Source organism: Bos indicus, chromosome 18 (genome assembly GCF_029378745.1).
Source record: "Bos indicus isolate NIAB-ARS_2022 breed Sahiwal x Tharparkar chromosome 18, NIAB-ARS_B.indTharparkar_mat_pri_1.0, whole genome shotgun sequence".
Taxonomy (NCBI): Eukaryota; Metazoa; Chordata; class Mammalia; order Artiodactyla; family Bovidae; genus Bos; species Bos indicus.
The window spans coordinates 54,671,687-54,695,010 of record NC_091777.1 but is presented as its reverse complement, the minus strand read 5'-3'; the positions used below and the strand labels follow the sequence as shown (position 1 = coordinate 54,695,010).

General features: G+C 50.6%; 1 protein-coding gene and 1 long non-coding RNA gene across 9 annotated transcripts in view; one reads left to right on the top strand and one right to left on the bottom strand.

The window, feature by feature from the left end:
• Positions 1–222: 222 nt before the first annotated feature.
• Positions 223–2,056, bottom strand: LOC139177154 (uncharacterized). The gene is made up of 2 exons (XR_011561634.1): positions 1,817–2,056; positions 223–529 (listed from the first exon to the last, which is right to left on the bottom strand). It is a non-coding gene; the product is annotated as an uncharacterized lncRNA (long non-coding RNA).
• The window catches only part of ZC3H4 (zinc finger CCCH-type containing 4), a 40,494-nt gene continuing 18,696 nt past the window's right edge, over positions 1,527–23,324 (top strand). For 3 of the 8 annotated variants that reach the window (XM_070771321.1, XM_070771319.1, XM_019979441.2), the window contains exons 1-7: positions 2,932–3,140; positions 17,034–17,253; positions 17,535–17,645; positions 19,703–19,925; positions 21,925–22,079; positions 22,734–22,830; positions 22,946–23,085. In XM_070771321.1, coding sequence (XP_070627422.1) covers positions 2,947–3,140; positions 17,034–17,253; positions 17,535–17,645; positions 19,703–19,925; positions 21,925–22,079; positions 22,734–22,830; positions 22,946–23,085 — 1,140 coding nt within the window. In that variant the 5' untranslated portion in view covers positions 2,932–2,946. Of the gene's footprint in view, positions 1,570–2,448; positions 2,580–2,709; positions 2,873–2,931; positions 3,141–4,295; positions 4,358–4,413; positions 12,780–17,033; positions 17,254–17,534; positions 17,646–19,702; positions 19,926–21,924; positions 22,080–22,733; positions 22,831–22,945; positions 23,086–23,324 lie in introns of those variants that run through there. The other 5 variants (XM_070771318.1, XM_019979438.2, XM_019979439.2 and 2 more) reach the window with 5 other exon arrangements.

Sequence of the window (23,324 nt, the reverse complement as noted above, 5' to 3'; positions counted from 1 at the left end):
CACTTTTTCTCTCACTGAATTCTTTCTGCAATGAGACATCAAGAACATGAGCTTTATCAAGTTCTGAGACCAGGTGAGTGATCTCAGTTAAAAGACCACGGGTACAAGTTTGAATCTGAGTTACATGCCTTCATCAAGACCCACTTCCGTATTTTTCCTTTCCACTCTCTCAGCCCTGATCTAACTCTCCATGTGTTAAACAAAATTTTTTGGACAACTTAGTCACGAGCACGTGCCAATATTTTATTATAATCATGCATGCAAGGGAAAAAGTTCTCTTGAAGGCCAATTGAAACATTTTCTCTTGTAGGAGCATTTTTTATAGAAGAGAATTGTTAAGTAACCTTCTTAGACTACCGATTAGATCCAGGAAGAAAAGATGATCTGGTTAAAGATCAGCAGATTCTTGGCTGGCAGTCAGCTGACTTTTAACTGGGTGGGCCACTGATTTCCCAGAAGTTTCATTCCAACAAAACTCAATAGAAAATGGCTTAATCTTGTCACTTTATCAGGAATGCTAATTTCTCCCCTGAAAGAGAAAGTGAAATTGTTCAGTCATGTCCGACTCTTTGCTACCGCATGGACTGTAGCCTACAGGGCTCCTCCGTCCATGGGATTTTCCGGCAGAGGTACTGGGGTGGGTTGCCATTTCCTTCTCCAGAGGATCTTCCTGACTCATTGATCAAACCCAGGTCCACCTGCATTGCAGGCAGACGCTTTACCCTCTGAGCCACTAGAGACCGCAAATTACCCTCCTGAAGATCTTGTGGCCCAGACCTGGTTTGCAATATTTTAAAATTTTATAGTAAGATAAATATAGCAGGCGATCTGGCAGCCTCTGCCTCCAGATTCTCTCTTAATGCCACAAGGCTTTTCTTGTTCTTGGAATCTAACTGGTCCTTGCTTTGTCGGATTCTGAAAGAATCTATTTCCTCTGCCTAGAATTATCTGTTCTTGTCTCAGCTCAAACAACCTTGTCCGCCAATACAATAAGAGTCTTCATTTACTCTTTAACTTCCAGTTTCTTTCCCCTGTGGCATTATCGGTTTCTAAGCTCTATTAAGAAGAAACTATGTTCCATTCGCCCATCACAGGACTTCGACCTGTACAAGGTGCTCATAAAAGCATCCAACGAAGCTCCTCTCTTGTAAATAGCACTGAACAGAATTTTTGCAGGGGAGCAATGGAATGACAGCTGTGATTAAAACTTTGGTATGTTCCCTACGGCTAATCCTATAACCATGAGCCAATTAGCTAGATACTGAGGTTCAGTCTACATCCATCAAAGGGGCATAATGGTAGCTCCCCTTATAAGAGTTGTGAGGGTCAAAAGATTTTACGTTTTTATACTGTTGGAACCCGCTCAGCGTTCCCAAGTCTAGCTTTTGAGATCTTCTACCTACTAAGCTCAAGGTTCTTACATTCTCCCAAAGAATGACTAAGACCCGCCCTCCCGCACCGCCCAAGAATAACATTAGCGACAGAGGTCTCTAATGACGTCATCTCCGGGCCTGTTCAGCTTCATCCTCCGGAAACCTACAACTCCAGGCACCCGATCTCCAGCTTTCGGTTATTATTTTCTCTCCGTATCCCGAATTCCTTCTCTCCCATTCTCCCACCTAAGGCTTTCGACTCTTCCCGCCTCCCTTAAACCTAGCAATTTTAGGTTCTTCTCGCTTACTCTCGGGCGAATTCCTCAAAGTCTTTACTCTCGTCATTAATCGCTTCACCAGCCCCACACTTCAGCGCTTTCGGTCTATAAACCTTATTACCGCCGCCGGGCATCACTCGGCTCTTTCCGCCTCCTGCCACTCACCCTCGACACTGCCTTCGGTTCTTTCCGGATCACCTCAGATTCTTGTTATTTCCCAGTCCCGATTCGCTTCGGCTATTTCCGGCACCGAGCGTCTTCCCATTCTTTCCCTAGCCCCACCCCCATCGACAACTTCGGCTCTTCCCGCCTCTCGCGAATTTCAGCTCAGGTCCTTCCGGCTTTTTCCGCCTTGCCTCGGCCTTACTCTCTCCCTTCGGCTCTTTCCGCCGCTCATCGGAAGAGCTGTCTCTGCCTCTCTCCTCCACGTGACATGGCCTCCGCCTCCCAGTTTCCCCCTCCCACCTCGCGTTTCCTCCCGCCTCAGCCTCCTGGCTCGTCCAGGCCGGGCCGCCATTTTGTGTGAATTTCTGACAGCGGCGGGGGCCGGGCAGCTGGGGCACCTAGGCGGGCTGACAGACAGACAGTCCGCCCGTCTCTGCGGCCCGTTTCCTCTCCTTAAAACCTTTTTTTTTTTTTTAACCGCCCTCGCTCGCTCTCCTCTTCTCCCCTTTCCCCTCGCTTGCTCCATCGCGCGCGGCCCGCGCTAATTACACCGAACCACCCACCAGTGTCCGTGTCCCCCGGGTCTCCCACCCCCGGGCCCGCGGGGGTGCGTGTGTGTGTGTGTGTGTCGGGGGCGCCTCTCGCCCCGATGAGGGCCCCGCGCCCGTGAGCGAGTGACCCCGCGGCAGGCTGCGGAGTAAGCAGGCGGCGAGCGGCCCGCGGAGGCCTAGGCCGCACGGCCTACGCGGAGGTCGGCGCAGAGGTGATTCCGAAATTGAAAAAATATATACCCATTCCGATCAGGAGCCCTCAAGAGCTGAAGTGTGCCCCTCCCGCTACGCCCAAGCAGTCCTTTTTCGTGCATTAACATCCCCTCCCCCCCCCCCCCAAAGGAACTATGGAGGCCGCGCCCGGGACCCCCCCGCCGCCGCCATCAGAGTCGCCGCCGCCGCCATCGCCACCACCGCCATCAACGCCTTCGCCTCCTCTGTGTTCCCCCGACGCCTGCCTGGCTACCCCGCACCTCCTCCACCGCCTCCCGCTCCCTGACGACAGGTCAGGCCCCCGGCCCGGCTGGGGCGGCGTCCCCGGGGGGAGGTAGAGGAGGAGGAGGAAGGGGGGCGGCGGCCATGTTGGGCCGGGCCGCGGAGGAGGAGGAGGAGGAGGAGAAGAAGGAAGGGCGGGGTCGGTGGGTGTCTCTCGCTCGCTCGCTCTTTCTCGCTTGCTTTCTCTCCTGGCCTCATGCGTTTCCCCCCCCTCGCGGCGCTCGCCCGCTCTCCCTCGCTCTCGCTCTGTCTTTTTTGGGCGCCATGCTGAGGGGAAGGTGAGGAGGCGCCCCCCGGACCCCCTGCGCCCGCCCTGGGGAGGGGGCGCCGGGGGGGGTGCTTCGGAAGCCCACGGGGGTCCTGGCTGCCCCTGCGCCCGGAGCTGGCAGCCACGGGCCCGCCTGCCTGTCGCCTGGCTTCGGGGAAGGGAATGGGGGAGGGGCTCCCGGACCCTTTGAGGGCATCTGGAGCAACAGCCCCGCTCTTAGGGAGTTGGCGGGGTCTCCCAGCCCCCGGTAGTATCCTTTCTCCTGGGGGAGGTGTGCCCTGCCCTACTTGGAGAGGTACCCTAGCTTTCGTGGGAGACAGAAAGTGGGGGTTCGTTCATTTCTTTCTCCATCCTAATGGGGGGGTCCTTTTGGTTGGGGCTCTTTTACACTTTTTGGCGGGAGTTGTTGCCTAGCTATTCCCTAGGGGGGCAAAAATTGCAGGGGGGTGTTATCCCTTGCCCCTTTGGAAGCCCTTGCCTCTTTTGGGGGCGAAGACCCTTCCCCAAGCTATTTTTAAAGGGAGGGGTCCTTCTGCTTTTCGTAGGTAGGTGATGGCGTTTATTGGCGCGCGGGGTGGGGGGGTAAGCTGTTGAGGTTTGGTTTCCCTGCCTGGTAGAGGAGAGGAAGTTGGTCCCCTCTTTCTCATGGGGTTCCCTCCCTTTTCGGGCTATCATGGGGCGCCATCCCTTCCGGGAGGAAAAAAAAAAACGAGGTTTCCTTGTGCTTTGCCAAGTGGTGAAAGGGAGCGCCCCCCTCCCCTGTATTAAGTGCGAAATGGGCTCGCCCCATGCCCTTCTCTGGAGGGTGATAAAGGGGCCAGCCCGGCGCGTTTCAGCGCGAGGTTGGGGCCCCATTTCCCCTGCGCCAGCAGAAGGTTGGGGTGCGGGGTTCGCCCACTCTTCCCTGGTAGGGCAGAGGAAGAGGTGGCTAGAGAGTGGATTTGGAAATGGTAGCAGGGTTTCAGCCGGCTGGAGAGTCTCGGAGGGAGTGGGGGTGGGGAGAGGAAGAGGGCGCTGGACAGATGGCTGCCTGGTCGCAGCCCGTGGCTGGGGAGTCGCAGAGGACCCTCCCTTAGACTGGGGTCTTAGCTAGGGCTTTCCCCCGCCAGGCACCACGGCCCCTTCTCCCCACTCCCACCTCCCCTTTTCCCTTTCTCCTTCACAGACCATACTTTGCCTTTTAAAAGAAATGCCACCCACATTCAGAGACACAAGTGCAGCAGTTTGGTGAGCTTTTTACAAATTTTTTTTTGTTTTATTCTGTTTTGTTCTAATTAAATGTATCGTCCTGGGAATCGCAGCCCATCGCAGCCTGACTCCAGTTCAAGGAAATAAACAGATTAGCAAAGGTCTGTTCGCTAAGCCCACGTTGGGCTTCCGGGCCCCCTCTTGGGGCAGGTGCTTTACTCAAAGGTGCTTACACGCTTTATTCGACCTCTAAGGAGTTCTCTTATGTCAGAAGTGTATGTCTTACAATGGGTTGGGCTGGTAAGTAGCCTCTTTTATTGAGTAATTCAATTATCTCCCTCTTTTTGTCCCTTTCCTGCCTGCCTTCCTCCTCGCCTTTAGACCAAAGTGATGCTTGAGTGAGTGAATTTATATGTTCAAATCGGGATTCTAACCCTGTTGAGCCCTTTTAGACTTGCACATCCTTTCGATGTTTAGTTTTTTAAATTTGATGTACACAGTTTTCTCAAAAAAAAAAAAAAAGGTGCATTACTGTAACATGTCAAAAACCTGCCTAAGAGGCCCATGTGTTTCCAAGCCCTTGCTCTCCCTCTTGCCATTTCAGTCCATTGCTTTGTCTCCAGGCTTCATGTTTGAAGAAAGTGGATACTTCACATCCGTTTGTAGGAGACAAAGTTACTGAATTTGGTTTATGATACTTGTGTTCAAGTTAATGTTCTCCCTCCCCTTTTCCCAACCAACCCAAAAGATGGTGGTTCAAGTAGATCCTAGTTTCTCATATCTCTTATGGTGATGGACGTTTAAATTAAGCAAGTCATTTGTAAAGTACTGTTTAAGCACCAAATCTGTAAAGTGTGTCAAGCTTCAGTCTCCTCTCCCCATCTGCACTGTTCTTTGTTCGAAAGCACATGCCTGACCGTGAAAAGTTGATGCGAACGTGTTACACGCCCAGCCATGGTGGAGAGAACACTTCCTCCAGCCCCCAGTCCCCTCTCTCCTACATGTACAAAGAAAAAGCAACAGAAATGACTTGCATAACCAAACACTCCTTCTGATATGTTTTACAAGCATAAGTTCTGTTAAAAGACAAAACACGGTGAAGTTCCATTTTCCCTCTTGCCCACTTTTGGTCCCTGACATACTACTCTGTTAGAGAAAACTTTTTAACACACAGCCCTCTTCCCCTCCCAAAGATCCTGTTTCCTTTTTTCCGTTCTCAGGGGAAAAAAGTTCACTGACGTTTAGATGAGGAAACACGTAAACTGCAATTCAGTGGGCCACTTATTTTGTTCTTTCTCTCCATATGTTCACAACTAAAGTGCCGTGACGATCTTAGGTATGTAAAAGCCTTTGTGGGAGGAAGAAATGTCCACACGGTCCAGTATTCCTGCAAAAAAATGTCTGAAGCACAAACTGAACACACTTTCTAGTGCATAGGGTCAGCTGAAAATGAGCATTTATTTGAAGTTTCCCATTTGTGAAATTCCTCCTCCAGGAGTCAAGAGCAGAAACTGGATGCTAATAGATGACCCTACCAAGTGTCAAGGGCTACTCAAGTGTAGAAGGATGCTTTTTTTAAATTTTACTTTTGAAATGTGAAGAAAATTGGATTTCTTTTTTAAGTGAACTTTTTTAGCGGTCATTAATGTTAAAATCTCCTCAAACAGTGTGAAACGCTCAGGCACATCAACACAAGGGTTTGTTGTTTTTTCCTTCTCAAAGAAATCCTATCAAATCCAAGAAGCCCCAGTCATTATGTCAAACTGTATCTCAGTAGCGTTTTTGAAATGTCACAGTACTACCTTTTCCCCCCAAACTGATGTACCAGTGTTAAAATTCAAATTAATGGATGTTGCAAAAAAGAAAAAAAAAAAAGGGTGTCACTTAGAATCTCTGATTTAACAGGAGCTCTTACACACTTGTAATCTTTAAAATTTTTATATTCTCTGGGGGAGAGGTTTAATCTGAAAGCAAATAAAAAATCTCCCAGTAGAAACAAAAATCATCTGTGACCATGGAAACATGGTTATTCTGGTCATAAACTCCTTTATTTTTTTTTTAACTCCTCTCAAATTTGCTCTTCAAAAGAAAAAAAAAATGTGATTCCCCAAAAGGGCTTTCTAATTCACCTTCTACAACTGTCTCCCAGATAAGGTTTCAATTTGCTCTGAAGGTTTACATTTTTGAGTCTCAGACAAGCCAGAATTTTTTGAAAGTAGAGCTAGCTGTTTTAGAAAACCACCACTCTGACTTATCCTCAGCCAGGAAGGCTGATCCCAAGGGGACCTTGTTCTGCACCTGCAGAAATGAAGGCTTTCCCAGCTGTTGACTGGCAGGTTAGAGATGGATGTTGATTGACTTTGGATGTTCCCGTCCGGGTGAATGTGGAGAGTTTCCTATCGGGGCTTGTTGAATAAGGCCTCCACCTCCACTCTTTTCTCTTTGATCTTTTCCCTTCCCTGATGGGAGAAAATTGGGTGTCTCAGGGTTGCCTTACTTGTTCACTTATGTTACGTTCTTGTGGTTGTCAGGTCCCTAGAACATCCCATCGTGTAGGCCAGATCCAGTTACAGTAAATAGCCTCTGTGGTGAAAATTGCTAATGAAACTATTACCAAGCCTCTGTGGGTAGCTTGAGGCCAAACCATATTCCAGAGAACCTAATTTTGGTCCCTGTGGACCATATCTTCTAGGACCAGAGCAGCTGATTGTAACCCAGCTTAAGGGGTTAGAAGAAAATAATTCAGCACAAACAGTGAAGTGGCTGTGTCTGAGCACAGTGCTCACCTGTACCTTGGTAACGTAACTACTGACACAGTAGGAAGGGAAAAGAAAAAAAAGGATGATTTCTGAGATTTCTGGCAGTTGGTATTTAATAAGCTGATTGAAAGAACTGTAGGAGCAGTCTGCTCACTGGTGGAGGGAATCCTGTTAACACGGCTTGAGGTCCGTTTCAGAGTCAAAACCCAGTGAAAAGAGTGGAAAAGGCTTGGCTGTTTGGGTGGCATATAAGGTTAATTTGGGTAAGTTAAGGTGAAACTGGAAGTTGGGTATCATGGATTTGACCTTCCAGATTTATGGGCCAGGTTTTTGCTGCAGACTGTTTACTTTTGTTAGTTCACGAAGATGCAGTGTTGAAGACATTGTGCAAAGCTTTTACCTTGCTTTAGTAACGGTATGAGGTTACAAGGGCAGTTTCTTTTAATACATTTCTGACGTTGAATCAGTTGATGAGCAAGAGGAAGACACCGCTTTTGGATTGGTGTAGATGTAGTTAGGTCCCGTATTGGAATCATTTTCAGTAGTATGTCGGCTCTCTGCTCAGAGCGTAGTTTGCGTCTGCTGTCCACATTGCTGTAGGTTGAGGATCTTTCTCGTTTTTGTTACTTCTCATCTGTGTGAACTGGTGACTCAGCTCGCTATTTGTAAGGCAAGTGGTGACATCTTCTGAACATTGGAGGTGGCGACAGGATGTGAAGGAACAGCGTGGGTTTGGAGACGGATAAGCTTGTGTTCAGTGTGCAGTGGGCACTGAGGATAATGCCCTCCCCTCAGGGGCATTGTGGTCAGATGGGCATATGTAGGACACCCACACAATGCCTGGCATTCAGAGAATCTTGGCTTCTTTATCTTCCTGCTGTCCCTGCTAGAGAAGAACTCTAAATAGAATATACACTCTGGTGTGTAAACAGAAGTAGAGTAACGTCTGTGTCTTTGAAGGAAGTCAGTTTCTTACCTCTTAGGTTTCTTTATGGTCAACTCATTAAAATTGCAAGGAGCCCATTAGGGTTGCACCCGGGTGGGAGCAATCTTAAAAAGCATTTCTTACTTGCTCAGTGTCATTATTATAAGATGCTAAAACAGACATGGGCTTCTCTGGTGGCTTAGACAGTAAGGAATCTGCCTGCTACGCAAGAGATCTAGGTTCGATCCCTGGGTCAGGAAGATCTCCTGGAGAAGGGAATGGCTGCTCACCCCAGTATTCTTGAATTGAGCTCATACTGGCTACTTCCCCTATTCATCTTTTGCAGTTCAGGTCTGAGTTAAGGCTACAACTTTGGCCAGCCTCCTGAGAACAAGGGATCGAGAGGGCTATGGCAGCTCACCCACTGCTAACTAGTCACATCCCCCTAAGCAAGTCCTTCACCCTCACCAGAGTCTCTGAGAAAAATAGGCAAGGCCTGCCCCAGCTCCAAGGTTCTCCCACCCCTGATGGGAGATTTGGCCGAGCCAGTTCAGGTTCTATTCATTTATCAGCCAGGCTTGTCCCGTGCTTTTCTTGGAGCAGAACGGTGTTCACTCGCAGTGTTTAAGGAGTCCGTCTCTCCTCAGGACTTTATTTAGAGTTGGGCAAAGGTTGACACTGCCTTTTTAGCAGGCCTCATGTTACCTTCTCGTGTCTGCCCTGCCTTCTGTGGCTTCTGGCCACGGTGAACCATGGTTGCTGCGACTGCAGCTCCTGGTACCGGCTGCAGAGTAGATGCCTTGGAAATGAATTATAAGGTTAGGCTAAATGGCTAGATCCCAGGCAGAGCCATTAGAGAAACCTTGGCTCGGCAGCTAGCTGAATTTCAAGCTGGATCCTTTGTCCCTGTCAAGGGGTCCCAGAAACCCGACTCTGGAGCCATGAAGCTCCGTGGAGCCTGGATGCTGCCTGCTCCCTCCACACCAGGCTGGCCCTGTGCCCAGAGGCCAACCTGGACCTGGTACAGTATTTTTTAAACTGCAGCAGGCAGGCTTTAGTGGAATATGAAGTTCATTTATTGATTTGCCTCCTGTATTTGAGGGAAAAAAAATAAAGAGGATAGAAAAAGCAGAGTACTGCGAAGGTTAAATGTGGTTTTGTGGAAGTTTGTTTGTTGAGTTTTGTTGAAGCGTTCCTTTATCTCCGTGGTGGCTGCTTTTGCACTAAACAGCGGAGTAATTGGGACATAGACTGTATGACTTGCAAAGCCTGAAGTGTTTATTCCTTTGCTCTGTAAGAAAAAGTTTGCTGGCCTCTGCACTGGTTGTGGGCCTAGTGCCTGGAGGGCTTGCACATCAGCCACCGTTGCTTATTTTTGTGTGGGGGTGGGGAGTGGGAGGGAACTTTAAAGTCGTTGAGGGAGTCCTCTGTACTCCTGCCCCTCTATGACTTGCTGAGGGTTCCATCATTGCTGTGTTCCATACCCCGGCTTTTGAACCTTTTGAAGCAAAGGGATTTTCATTCATTAGGAGTAACTGGAGCCCTCTTGAAATCCAGCGTGAACGCGGATGGCAGCTAACCCATCCCTGCCGTGGCCCGACCCAAGGGAGCCTGGGCCCAGGCGCAAGTGTCATTTGGCTGAACGTCCGCTGCAGGTGGCTTGGATTATTGCCTTCTGCATTTTCCTAACAGACACTAGGGCTTAGGTTTCCTTGGGATTCCAGGCCCTGCCGTCGCTCAGGACACCAGAGCAGTCCCCGGAAGCGCAGCCTTTCCGCAGCCGAGGCGGGGCCCTGGCTGCAGCCCCGAGGCGACTGACTGGCAGCTGCTTTTATCTGCTGGGTTGATGTAGCAGTCACCTAGGGGCTCCTGTCCTTTACCCTCTGGCCTCTCTGGAAGCCCTCACCAAACACCTTGATGAATGAGTTTGTAATCAGAGGTCACCCCTCAGTGACCTGTTGATTACAGAGTTTTAAGTGATCCAGGTTGCTCCCTTGGAAATAGTCCAATGACTGTGCTGATGAAATTGACAAAGGGTGTGGATGGCTGAGATGGATGCCTGTTTGTGTGGACAGAATCCCAAGCACCCACCCCATCTATACCTGGCCCTGTTCTGAGCCTGTGGAAACCCAGGGATGACTATCAGTCTCTTCTCTGCCCTCCCAGAGCCCAGAGTTGACCAGAAGTTAACAAATAATTGTAAACAGAGAATTGTGTATATGAACAAGAAATCTGGGCATCCTAAGCCAGATCTCTTGTAAGAGGAAAATATTAATATGTTGTCTTGGCTAAATGGAATCAAATTGATTCCTCTGAAAAAAATTATCAACAACAAGTCTTAGTTCACAGGTATTGTGATTCAGCTTTCCTTTCTGGAATAACAGGAATCGGCTCTCTTTGGATGAGAGCCAGCATCTTTCCAGCTTTAAGCAGTCCAAAGCGTGGTTGGCCTGAGAAGGTGGCTAGAAAGAGAAGCATATTTCAGAGGTTCATCTGACAGGAAAAACTTGAATCAGAGAGATGCTTTTATCAAGAAGACTGTTTTCAGAGCAAGTGGGAGTAGGAGAATAGCTATTCAAGCCAAGAAAAGGATACTTTTGACTCAGATCCTTCCAGGAGGCTGGGTTTTTGCTCGCTCAGCTTGTTTTCAGCTCTACAGCAATGTTCTGCTTCAGAGGTTTGTGGATGCCACACACTTGGGGATGAAGCAGTCCTTCTGGAGGACTTTGGAGTTTTCTTTCCTTGGATTAATGTTGCTTTCTGTCCCTGTTGGGATAAATCCTGGTTTTTTTTTGCTAAGATTTCTTGGACCTTTCTGAGTACCTCTTACTCCTTAAACTATCCAGATTCTTTGGGTCATATTTTTGAATGTCCCAGTTCCGTTCGTTTGACGTGGGATGGCCTGGGGGGATGGGCTTATAGTGTCTTTTCATGTTGATAGATTTACTCCTGAGCCTGTATTTTGGGCCAGGTTGACGCTAAATCCTTGATTTACATGGTTTCGGGGGATTCTTCCCAGGAAGATGTATTAATACGTCCATCTCAGAGGTTCCTTTACTGCCTTCGCTTTGCAGTTGGAACAGGGCAGAGTGTTGAAGGAGCTTGTTTGGTGTCTTAGGGCCTCCCTTTGGCATTTTTTGCAGTACTGTTTGATTTGATCTATTTTCTGCACCTATGTTTTTTTTTCCAACTCAAGTTTCAACTTCAGGGTGGCAGTTGTTTGGTTAGTTGGTCTGTATAGTAAATTAGTCTCTTTTGGATAATTTCTAATTGTCTTAAGGGTTGAGGTTAAGAGCTGGCCATGGAGTCAGAAAGTCCTGAACTTGGATTCCCGTTCTGCTTCTTCCTGCTGTAACCCTGTGGGCATATTTCTTCCCATCTCTGAGCCTCAGTTTACTTGTCTGTAAAATGGGGATACTGAGTCACTACTGCATGTTTGTTCATGGGTTTCGGTGACAGGTTGTAGAGCTCAGCAGTGTGGTACTTGGCATGGAAATCACTGCTGCAGGATGTTAGTCATGAATAGTTCCTATGGCTCTTGGACTTTATGAGGCCCTGGGGTGCCCAGGGAGGTTTTGTAGTTGGGGAAACCACCGTCCAGAGGTGAGGGCTGGCGGAGGCCCTCCCTTGAACTCCAGCTCTTTGCTGGGGGGAAAGAACGTCTTGAGGACCTTGATGAGCTCTGTTCACTTGACTGAGAGGTTGTCCTCACCCAGGGCATCTTTTTTAATCTGCTCATGTTTTCTTAGGGACATTTTCTAACAAATCAGTATTTAAGAGACAAGGAAATAATATCATAGACTGCCATGTACCCGTCACCAGTTTCAACAATTCTAAACATCATTTTGCCAGTTTTGGTTCATCTCACTACCTCCCCCGTCCCCCTTGAGTAGTTTGAAGCACATCCCAGGTTTCATCTCATTTCACCCATACATTCTTCAGTATGAATCTTTAACTTAATTTTTTTTTTAAGATAACTACAAAACTTTAACCATGCTTAACAAAATTAACAGTAATTACGTAGTATCTCAGATACCCAATCTGGACTCAGAGTTCTCCAGTTTCCCCCACGCTGACTTGTTGGTGTGTTTCTCGAAGGGTCCTTGCACTGGGCAGGCTATCTCACTTCTGTTGAGAAGTGAGGGGTTCAGGGTGTGGCTCGGGTTTCTCATCTCCCAGGGCTGGTTGGTGCTTGCTGCTTGGGTGGGGTCTGTGATGTGGCCCTGTTGCCATGGAAATGCTGTGACATCACAGAGCCAGTTATGACCACTCCTGAGAATGTTGAGGGCCAGGCAAACCCAGTGCTTATTTGCTCCTGATTTGTGGTTGATGAACCTAGGTAGTAAGGACACTGAAAAACACGTGCAAGACCCAGAGGTTTATTTCCAGAATTTCCAGCCTCTGAAAATCCCTCAGTGAGGCTCCCTTCCCTGTGGCTGCTTCACCATGGCCTAAATCGAGGGAAGGTCTCCGGGGGCCTTCCTCAGGCAGGCGCCCTGAGTCAGTTTTGTAAAGGAAAAAGGCTCCATGCCTTTGCTCTTAGTAACCTACTGTCCCCCCGGGTCAGACTTGGGGATCCCGGACGTCTGCATTTAGGCCTGTCGTTAAACATTTGAAGAGGCGGAGCCTCCTCGTAATTTTGTAATTTTGTCCCTAGTTAATGGGTCATTCAGAGCCTACCCAGGCACTTTGTTGAGAGTTGGGGCAGTTAATGATCATGACCCTGACCTTCACATTAACCTAGCCGCCTCTTGTCAAGGGCCCTCATGATCTTCAGGTAATAGCCACTGCTCCCATGGGTTTTCATCTTTGTTGTTCTGTGCCAGTCTCTCCCCCCGCCCCTCTCTCTCATAAATCAGGTCATTGCATAAACCCAGGCCCCTCTAAGCTTCCATCCAGCTCTCTCATCTAGAGGATGTCCATGTTGCCAAACCTCATTTCTGTCGGGGACCTTTGTTCCCTTTTCCCGGGACTCAGTGCTCCCTGGGCCTCTTCCTCCTAGTCCTCCACTTGGTTACTTTGTTGGACCCCCTAGATGAGAGCTGAGGAAGGGGAGGTGTCGACCTGTCAGTGTCATTGTCAGAGGATGGTGCATGCGTAGACAGACCAAAGAAAGCAGGAGCTTGCTGGCCAGTGCTGTCCCTGAGGGGAGTTGGCTGTAGCTTCTGCACAGAGAAAGTGCTTTCATATAAGGATTGGCAACTGTTTAGGTTAGTCCGTCCCCATGGAGGTGCTCCTGCTGTGGTTCTTAATACCACTCGTTACTATGTGTCTAGTACTTACTCTTTGCCTTCCCGGGAGGGACATCAGGGGTTTTATACATGTTATCTCATTTAATCCTCACAACCCCCTGAGGGGGGTGCTACACTTACTCCATTCTGCAGGTGAGAAAACCAAGGCTCAGATTCCATACCAGAGCACACTCTAGGGAAGACTCAGAGCTGGCCAAGTTACTTGATCTGCAGAAGGAAGCAGGATGCCCATTCTCTAGACTGGCGGGGGTAGGGGGGTGGAGGGTGGTGAGGCCAGCCTCCTTTGAAGCGTGAGGTTTCTTTACTGTTTTTGCCAAGCCCATGATGTGTGGTGAACCTGTGGAGTTGGCCTGGTAGGCATTCCTTAGAATGGGCACCCAGATCTCTTCTTTGACCCAAAAAGAGGAATTGGCCATCACCAGCTCTGCAAGGGGAAACCTAAATGTCCTGGATGCTCAGTCCAAGAGGCACCAGGCAGAACTGACCCTACGCAGGGATTTGGCCTTTTTCCCCCCCGGTGCCCATCCGAGGTTGGTCTCCCAGCGTGGTTGATTGCTGGTCCCCAATGGCTCTGGCGGGCTGGCTGTTGTGCAGCCGTCCCAGCGTGTTGCCAGCCCAGGCCCTGGAAATCAAGCAGCCACTGCCCAGGCTGATGCTTTAGGCTTTCTCCTGCGTGCTTGTCTCAAGAGGGTTTGGCACGTCTAGATTGAAATGATTAGCGCAGTGGGGCTTCCCCCACTCTGCTTGGGGGATTATGTCACAGTCTATTAAGCATGCTCCCTCGGTATTTAATGCCACTCTGACACGGATTTTGCTGGCAGTCTGTTAAGTGGCACCACTTAAACCACGTTGCTGTTTTGTGGAGGCAGCCCTTGTGTGTGTCAGAATTTCTGCCTCCATCCCAGTTGGTTTGACCCCCCCCCCTTTTTTTTTTTCCTTCTGGTATAGAAGAAAATAGGCCCTGTATTCATGCAGGACATTTAGCTGGGAATCTCAGTGTTATCCAGGGCACCCCCTCAGGTGACCAGAGATGAGCCCAGTCCTTGGAAAAGCTGGAGAGCACAGCGTGGCCAGAGAGTGGGGAGAAAGAGCAGTGGGCAGTCAGGTGTCTGCATTCATTTCCACACCTCCTCTAGTATCCTGTTCCCCCTTCAGAAATGACCAGGAAATTTTTTTTTTAATGTTATTTGTTTTGCATCAGCTCCCAGGGAACAGAGTTTCAAGTATTTACTCCCCAGTTTGTAAAAAGTTGTAGATCTGCCTGGGGCTGTTAATGAGATGATACGGAAAAGCTGTCTTTGACTAAAAGAAGTCTTTGTAGAGTGGATTTGAATGCTGGAATTCCCGGCCTTGGATAAAGCCTGTGGAATGAAAAGGCATTATTGTGGAATCTCTCTTAAAGGTGGTTGAAGCTCTTGGAGTTGCTGGGATGGTCTTTGCCCCCCAGCGAGTGTGAGGTGTGTGTGACAGCGGGATGCAGGTGGAGGTCTCAGCTGACCCCGGGCAGGACTTGGCGCCTGCTGTGCCTGGGCGTCCTTGTCCACGAGTGTAGGGGTGGAGGAGTATCTGCAGGGGCCAGCCCCTCTGGCTCAGCTGCTGGCCCTGTATCCCAGAGGGCTCAGCTCCCCTGCCCTATGGACTCAGCTTCTTGTCATTTGTACCTTTCCCTGCAAGGGCAGCGTAGAACTGGGCTTGCTGAGACCCAGCACAGAGAAGATGCTCGGTATGCGTGGCGTCGGAGGAGGTGGTCAGTGAGCTGCTCCCGCTTCGCTTTCGATCCTCACCAAGCAAGGGAAGAGTGGGGAGCTAAGAACCAGTTTCTGACTTTTTCCATGTCACTTGTCTGTCTGGCCTCAACACGCCCTTTCACCTGCCGTCCCTTCGGTTTGTTCCTTCAGTTTGAAAACGAGAGGGTTGACGATGTCCCACTGTCCCTTGCACTCTGACAGGCCTTTGCTGGCTCCAGGGGGGCCTTTTGCTCTCTGCGACCTTTGACTTCTCATCCAGGCTTCTGGGCCCCCAGACAGTTCCTGTCTTCCCAGGTTCCCTCCCTCCTGCCCTGTGGTTCTGGGTGCTTATTTAACTTTTCCCTTTCCGGACTAAAGCGTGGAGAGTGGTGCTTTTGCTTTCCTTTTAGCTTTTCTTCACAGAGTACCAACCCCTTCCTCTCCAGTCTGTCTGTGGGCCTTCCCTAGTCCCGTAGCGTCTGTCTGTCTAGTCCTGTCTGTCCCTGTTTTTTTCTGCTGAGGTTTGGTGACCTGGCCCGTCCAGCCAGATTCTCAGCAGGGATGGGTTTGCTCTCTCCGTGTCCTGCAGGACTCCAGGTCTCTGCGGGAAGTTTGCCAAGCCCCTGAATAACAGCTTCCCCCTCAGCTCAGAGCTCGCCAGAACCAGTTTCCCCAGTCAGGTGGCGCCTTTACTGTGGGTGAGGCCGTTCCAGCAGAGTCGCCTCTTCCCAGGAGAGCTTTGCTCCCATGGAGCAACTCTCATGTGGGCCACACCCAAGCCAGGAGGTGGCTCACTTGTCAGGAATGCGGCCTTCTCCAGCCTTGACTTCCTGCGTGGCTGGCCCAGGACCGCCGGGCGGGTTCCGGGGTCACCTCACTCTATTGTTGAAACGTCAGTAGGAGTTTTTTGGTTCTGCGTTCTGTGTTTGAGAACTACCTTTGATCTCTGCCGACGGAGTAACTGTCGGCCTGGACCACTTGGGTTTTAAGCCGCCCCGACTCCTTTGAATTGAGAGTGAGAATTAATGGGAGGGTCCCCTTGATGGGTGGTGAGGCGGGCAGCACAGAGGTGCCCAAAGGGAGCCTTGCGTGTGTAAAGGCCCTGGAGGATCCTGAGAGGTCAGCCGTTGTTTCTCCACAAAGCCTCTTAGAACCTTTGAGGTTCCAGGGGCTGAGCTCCCTTGCTGAGCTTGTTCCCACACTGAGCTGGTCCCTTCTGAACACCAGGGGCCTTTTCTGCCGAGATTAGTTCCTTTTGGGGTTAGCCTTTTAGGTCCTGGGCCCTTCATGTTATTCTTTTTTATCTTTTCATTCTCTCTGTGGGTCTTAGTTAATGGAGTATTTTGTGCTCTCACACATACTTGGCAATCATCATGCATGATGAACTTCGAGAGATTTGGACTTTTTTTTACACTTGTTTATTTTTTTTAAACCAACTTCTGCATTTGTGAGAACTGTGTCTGTGGGTTTGGCTCCAAAAACTGGATTCTTTTTCCAGCTGCTCCTTTTCTTAACCTGATTTATCCCTTCACCCCCAACCCCACCCCATAGATATTTAGATGTTCAGAATGTCCTGTCGGCAGCATCTGTCCCACGCGGAGGGTTGTTTCTTAAAGTGCTGGAGATCAGGGTGACTTTCAACAGAAAGTCGTAGGACAGGGAGCCGGGGGCTGCTGTGGGTAAGGCGAGCCAGGTGGGAAACAAGGGGCCAGCGCAGGCTGGGGGGCCCTTCTGTGGGCACTGCTGCTCCTGTCATGCGGGGACCCCAGGGAGGGGTCTGGGACCCTCCCCCCTGCCGCCCAGCTCTTCACCTCTGGCCCAGAGCCGAGGAGCCGACGGAGCAGGGCCGGCCTGAGACCCGGGGACCCGAGCCTGTTCTCCACGGGCCCCCGTCCTCCGCCTCAAGAGACAGTAGAGAATGGCGTCGGTGCCGGGGGCTACGGGGTGGGGCAGGAGGCAGGCCTCGTGCCCTCAGTCCTGGGCCCTGCTGGCCCACGGACCCCGGGCCCCCCTCAGACCCTGTGCTCACTCAGCCATGGGGTTGGTTCGCAGGGAAGATGGTGAGTTGGAAGAAGGCGAGCTGGAAGATGACGGAGCCGAGGAGACGCAGGACACCTCTGGGGGCCCCGAGAGGAGCCGGAAGGAGAAGGGGGAGAAGCACCACAGTGACTCGGACGAGGAGAAGTCTCACCGGAGGCTGAAGCGGAAGCGCAAGAAAGAGCGGGAGAAGGAGAAGAGGAGGTCCAAGAAGAGGAGGAAATCCAAGCATAAAGTAGGTCCCGGAGGGTGCGCTGGGCCTGCTGGCGCCCAGCCCGGCCTAGTGCCCCGGGGCCCAAGCTCAGCTTGTCAGGCCACAGGGCACTCTTAATCAGGCTGGTTTTCCTTTCCCCAAACTGTTTAAAGACCTTTTCTGAAGAGTGGTAGCTCATGCTCCATTGCCGCTAGATGCCCCTAGGTGAGGCCTTCCGCGCGCAGCCTGGCTGGCACCCTACAGCAGCCAGGCACGTGGCTTGCCCGCCGCCAGAGCCCTGACCTTCTGCCCTGTCCCTGCAGCGCCACGCTTCTTCCAGCGATGACTTCTCGGACTTCTCCGATGACTCGGACTTCAGCCCCAGCGAGAAGGGGCACCGCAAATACCGAGAGTACAGCCCCCCCTACGCGCCGGTGAGTGCCCGCTGCCCCGGGGCCCGAGCTGGGGTCATTAGATCACCCACGTTTCCTGAGCACCGGCGCTGTGCTGGGCACTCATGCGTGGCCCTGTACACGGGTTTTAATTCCGCAGGATTAGGGGTTGGTTTTATCCCCCGCTTTCTAGGTGAGGACACTGAGACTTCGAGCACTTCAGCCAGGCTGAGGCTCCCGGGGCAGGAGCCAGGTTGAGCCCAGTTGGTGCTTCTCTAGGCCACCTCCGCAGTGGCCTTGGCAGGACTCATCGTGTCTGTCCCCTGTCTCTGAGAAAGATGTTGATTTGTCCCTGTCAGAGCTGACTTTAACTATTCTGAAATGACCTTTTGTAGAAAATGGGCAAGAGAGTGAAATGGTTATGGGAATAAATCACCTCAGATGTTGTAGGGTCTGAAGTTATATAGCACTGAGCTTAAGCATAAATTTAAATGATTTGCCCAGTTTGTGTATTGTTTTCCCCTGGCAAAACCAGTAAGAGATGAATCAGCATAGATATTTAAGGTTTTTATTGGGAGAAAAAAAAAATTTAAGTTCTTAAAAGTATCCGGTGTTCAGCATTACCCATCATAGCAGATACTGTAGATATTCGAACTGATGTTAATCTGCTCACGTAGGTTCAGACTTTAAACTTGAGGGCGGCAGGGAATCCAGGGAACACCACAAGCTTTGATGGGGAACTAGGGGTTAAGGCATTTTTAAGATCCACTTTTAGAGCCGTTTCAGTATTTAAAATTTTGCTGAATATAGTTGATTTACAGTGTGTTAATTTCTGCTGTGCAGCAGAGTGACTCAGTTACACACAAATTATATTCTTTTCATATTCTTTTCCATTATGGTTTGTCACAGGATGTTGAATAGAGTTTCCTGTGTTATACAGTAGGACCGTGTTGTTCTTAGAGCGGTTTTAGGTTTAGAGAAAATTGAGGAGCTAGGCCAGTCCCCTCCCCTCCCCACCCCACCCCACCCCCTGGTTCTCATGTCTTAGATCAGCGTGGTCCATTTGTTGTAATTGTTTAGGCACCATTGGTGTATCCTGTTATGTAGTCACCCAAGACTGTCATATAAAGTAGTTTGAATGCCCTTAAGTCCCTCTCTGCAGGCCCCTCACACTCACCAGTCTTTTTACTGTTGCTGTAGTTTTGCCAGTTCCAGAAAGTCATGTAATTGGACTTGTGTGCAGCTTTTCCAGATTGACTTCTTTCACTTCACAGGATGCCTTTATGGTCCTTCCGTGTCTTTTCATTGTTGGATACTCCACTGGAGTTGGATACTCCATCTGAATGTACCACAGTTTGCTTACCTGTTTTACCTACTTAAGGACACCTTGGTGGCCTCCATTTGTGCTATGTTTTTAAACTTCATCCAGTATCTGTCGGAACTAGCACAGTCGGAAAGCATCATTTTAAATGGTTTCTACCTGGGCCCCAAAAGTCAAAGTGAAAGTCACTCAGCTGTCTTTGACTCTTTGTGACCACATGGACTATACCCTGCCAGGCTCCTCTGTCCATGGAATTCTCCAGTCAAGAATACTGGAGTGGGTAGCCATTCCCTTCTCCAGGGGATCTTCCCAACCCAGGGATCGAATCCAGGTCTCCTGCATTGCTGGCAGATTCTTTACCAACTGAGCTACCAAGGAAGTCACTAGTTTGGGTCCCAAGCAGTCATTAATTGAATTCCAAGGTCCCAGGAGATTTCTGACTAGAGAGCGTCCCTCTTGCCTAGCAAGCCCCCTCCCCAAATGAGATTATTCTAGATCCCTGGGAAATACGCCCTTCTTTTCCCACTCGTTCTTCACGGGTCATGGGGCCTCTGTTTCTCAGCTGTCTTTACAACTATGGCTCTTCTGAAGAGCAGAGGCACCTGGGTCCACAGCCCAGCTCTCATTCAGGTGGAAGCCAGGAACCAGCGTGGCTCGGGGCTGGCCTCTCACCCCAGGGCCAGCAGGGACGCCCACACAGACGTGCCAGTTTGGGGGACAGCGGGGGTCTTGGCGGTCCGAACCGGAGGCCCCGGGACTCATGTCCTCTCCCCGTCAGTCCCACCAGCAGTACCCTCCGTCTCACACCACGCCCCTGCCCAAGAAGTCCTACTCCAAGATGGACAGCAAAGGCTACGGCATGTATGACGACTACGAGAACGAGCAGTATGGGGAGTATGAGGGGGACGAGGAGGAGGACATGGGCAAGGACGACTACGACGACTTCACCAAAGAGCTGAACCAGTACCGGCGCGCCAAGGAGGGCAGCAGCCGGGGCCGAGGTGAGACCCGCCGCTTCCCCTGGCCTGCTGGGCTGGGCCCCGTCCCTCGCAGCCTCAGGTCCGGGACCAGAGGAGGACTGTTGTTCAGGGCTGAGATGAGCATAGCGGGGGCTGGGCGGGGAGCTGCCCTCGAGCACCAGAGACGGGCTCTGCCCCCAGAGTAGAGGGTCTGTGCTGAGGCTGTGGCTGGGAGGGAGCCAGGCTGGCATGAGGCAAGGAGAGGGCTCTTGTGACTCAGGTTGCTTTTGGAGGGGGGCCTCCCCTCCCAGGGATCGAACCCAGGCCCGGCAGTGAAAGTGCTGAGTGCTAACCAACTACTGGACCCCTGGGGAATCCTCTGAAGCGTTGTTCTTTAAATTCATTTCCTGGTCAGTTCTGAAGAGATAGACAACTTTTCACACAGCTTGGGAGGGTCACGGGCTGACGCCTGTCTCCTGTCACCTGACAAGGTGTGACTGCAGCCCACGGGACTGCCACACCTCTGAACCTTGAACTGTGGCAGTTAGGAGGATGCGGGGGGGCCGTGCACCAGAGACACAGCCTGACCTCTCAGAACCATCTGCCAGTCATATTTCTCAGCCCCAGAGGGCTTCCAGAACTTTCAAGCTCAGCGGTTCTTAGTGCTGCTTGTTTAAGTGGCTAGTCATTCAGCAGTCTTTCTTGCACTTCTTTGTAGATAGGCCCCGTTCTTTGGGGAGACGCTGGACTGGCCTGTCCAACAGAAATACAATGCAAGCCACTGTCGAATTACAAATTTTCTAGTGGTCACACTAAAAACATAAAAGAAAGCATATGAAATAATTTTAAGAACACATTTTATGAGGCTTATATATTCTAAATCTTATTTTAACATGTAATCAAAATAGATGTGATTTTTTCATAAATATATATTACCTCTCTCTTGCTCTCTTTTAACTAAGTCTTTGAAATTCACTGTGCACTTTATACTCCCAGCATTTTCTTTTTTTCTTTCATTTAAAACCGTAAACGTGAACTTTTAAGCATTTAACAACATAAACTTTTAAGTGTAAAGTTATTACTACTAGTCCACAGAGTTTTAATATTTTGATCGTCTGGTTGGTTTAACAAAGAACCTAGCCAACTTTCCTCCTTGTAGGCTTTTTTTAAAGTACTGTACATATTTGCAATCACATTGTGCATAGATTCCTATTGAGTAATTTTCTCCTGTCAGGCCACAACAATGAACTGCAGATTCCTTGTTTGTAATGTAAATGATTGAATACATTTTGTTAATATGTTTTTATTCCTATATTTTGCTATTAAAAATTTTTATAACATTTCCAAGACAAAAAAAAGACAAGTTTATGCTTTGAAAAATTTATGTAATTAAAATTTCATGAAACTAATCTTTTTAGTTTAGGAGTTATTTGGATTTTGACACTGGGGTTGCACCAACAGCATCAGAAATGTAAGATGCTTAAAATTGTTACACTACTTCTGTTGATTGGGGGTTGGGTTTGAGAGTTCTTTGGTTTTATTAAAAAGCTTTTTTTTTTCCCCAAATTTAAAAGCCTTAAATGTACTGTAAGCCTCCGATTGTTGTACAGCTGGGTTGCGGGTGACTGCCCGTCTGTGTAGTGTTGCCTGGTTGCAACACAGTGGTTGGTCATGGAATAAAGGATGCATGGATCTGGAAAAAAAAAAAAAAAACCGTAAACGTTTACTGAAAATCAGTGCATGCAGGAGAGGGCAGTAGGTGTTGTGTGTCACAGCCTCTTAGTTTGGTCAGCCCCGTGTTGGGTGCTCGGTGGCCCCATGTGCCTGGTGCCCTCGTGTGGGAAAGTGCAGCAGTCAGGGTCGTGTGGGGAGCGTGCAGCAGCTGTGTGTCCATGGCGCTGAGCCAGCCCTGTCCAGAGGCCCAGGGACTGTGTCAGCCCAGAGCAGCTTGCAAGGCTTCTTGGAGGAGGAGGAGGAAGTGATTGACCTCGGGCGGACGGAGGTTGAGGTCTCCCTTGTTCACTGTCTCATCATCATGCAGGCAGCCGGGGCCGAGGCAGGGGCTACCGAGGCCGAGGCAGCCGCGGAGGGTCTCGAGGCCGAGGCATGGGCAGGGGCGGCCGAGGCAGGGGCAGAGGCTCCGTGGGAGGAGACCACCCGGAGGACGAAGAGGACTTCTACGAGGAGGAGATGGACGTAAGGCTTTCTCCAGCTCGGGGGCGGGGGGAGCGTGGCTGGTGGGCGCAGCCTCTGTTGGAGGCGGTCCCTGAGACTGCTGGGAAGAAGGCATTAGATGGCAGGTTTCTTTCTGTGTTTCCAAATGTTCCTTTGTTGTTTGAATAGAGAGAACCTTCCTGAGGTTCAGAACTGAAAGGGTTCCCAGGGCTGAGCTGTCAGAACATCCTCAGCCGCTCCTTTCTCTTGGCGCCTCCGTTCCCCATCCCTGAAGAAAGGGTTCCCCAGGGTGCTTTCGAAGCCTTTGTAGTCATCTGTTTACTCACCCCCTGCACACACAGGAGAGCTGCCATACTCATGTTCTGTCCCTGCCCGAGGTCTGGCCACGCTGCTGCTTGTTCCAGCTGCACCGCTGCCCCCTGGGAGCTGGGAGTGACGGGCTGGGAGTCCTGAGCGTACAGACCTCAGGGAAAGGACTAGGACCCAGATGCTGCCCAGGCTGGGGTGGGTGAAGAGGGGTGCAGGTGGGAGTCCCGGGGCCGCTCACTGGCTCTTCCCCAGCCTGGTGGTGTCCCGAGCGTACAAAAAGGCAGAAGGAGGTGGCATATATAGTTCAGGACATGGTTCCCTGTTCCCCGAATGATGCATTCCTGCTTTCCTCCTCTCGGGCTCCAGTATGGAGAGAGTGAGGAGCCGATGGGAGATGAGGACTACGACGACTACTCCAAGGAGCTGAGCCAGTACCGCCGGTCCAAGGACGGCCGAGGGCGAGGTAGGCAGGCGCCCCGAGGGGCGAGGTGGCAGGGAGGGCAGGGGCTCCCGCGGCAGCTGTGGGACTCAGGTCCTGGGCAGAGGCTGCGGACGGACGCCGTCTCTCTCCTCTGCAGGGTTAAGTCGAGGCCGCGGCCGGGGTTCCCGAGGTCGAGGGAAAGGGATGGGCCGGGGCCGCGGTCGAGGAGGCAGCCGAGGTGGGATGAACAAGGGCGGGATGAACGACGATGAAGACTTCTATGACGACGACATGGGCGTAAGTCGGCCCTCCGTCCCCTTGTGATGCTCTTACTCAAGGCTCCTTCTTGAAATTTTTTTTTTCTTTAAATGAGTTGTCTTCTGAGGCTGATCCCAACCCCTTGCTCCCATCAGCCGTTCCCATGGGTGAGCCTCTCAGCACTAATCAGCTCTCCTGGGTGATGCTCTTCGGGGGAGACCCTCTTGTTTTTAAAGCCACATCTTTGTAGCACCTGCAGTCACCTGCTCTCTGAGTTC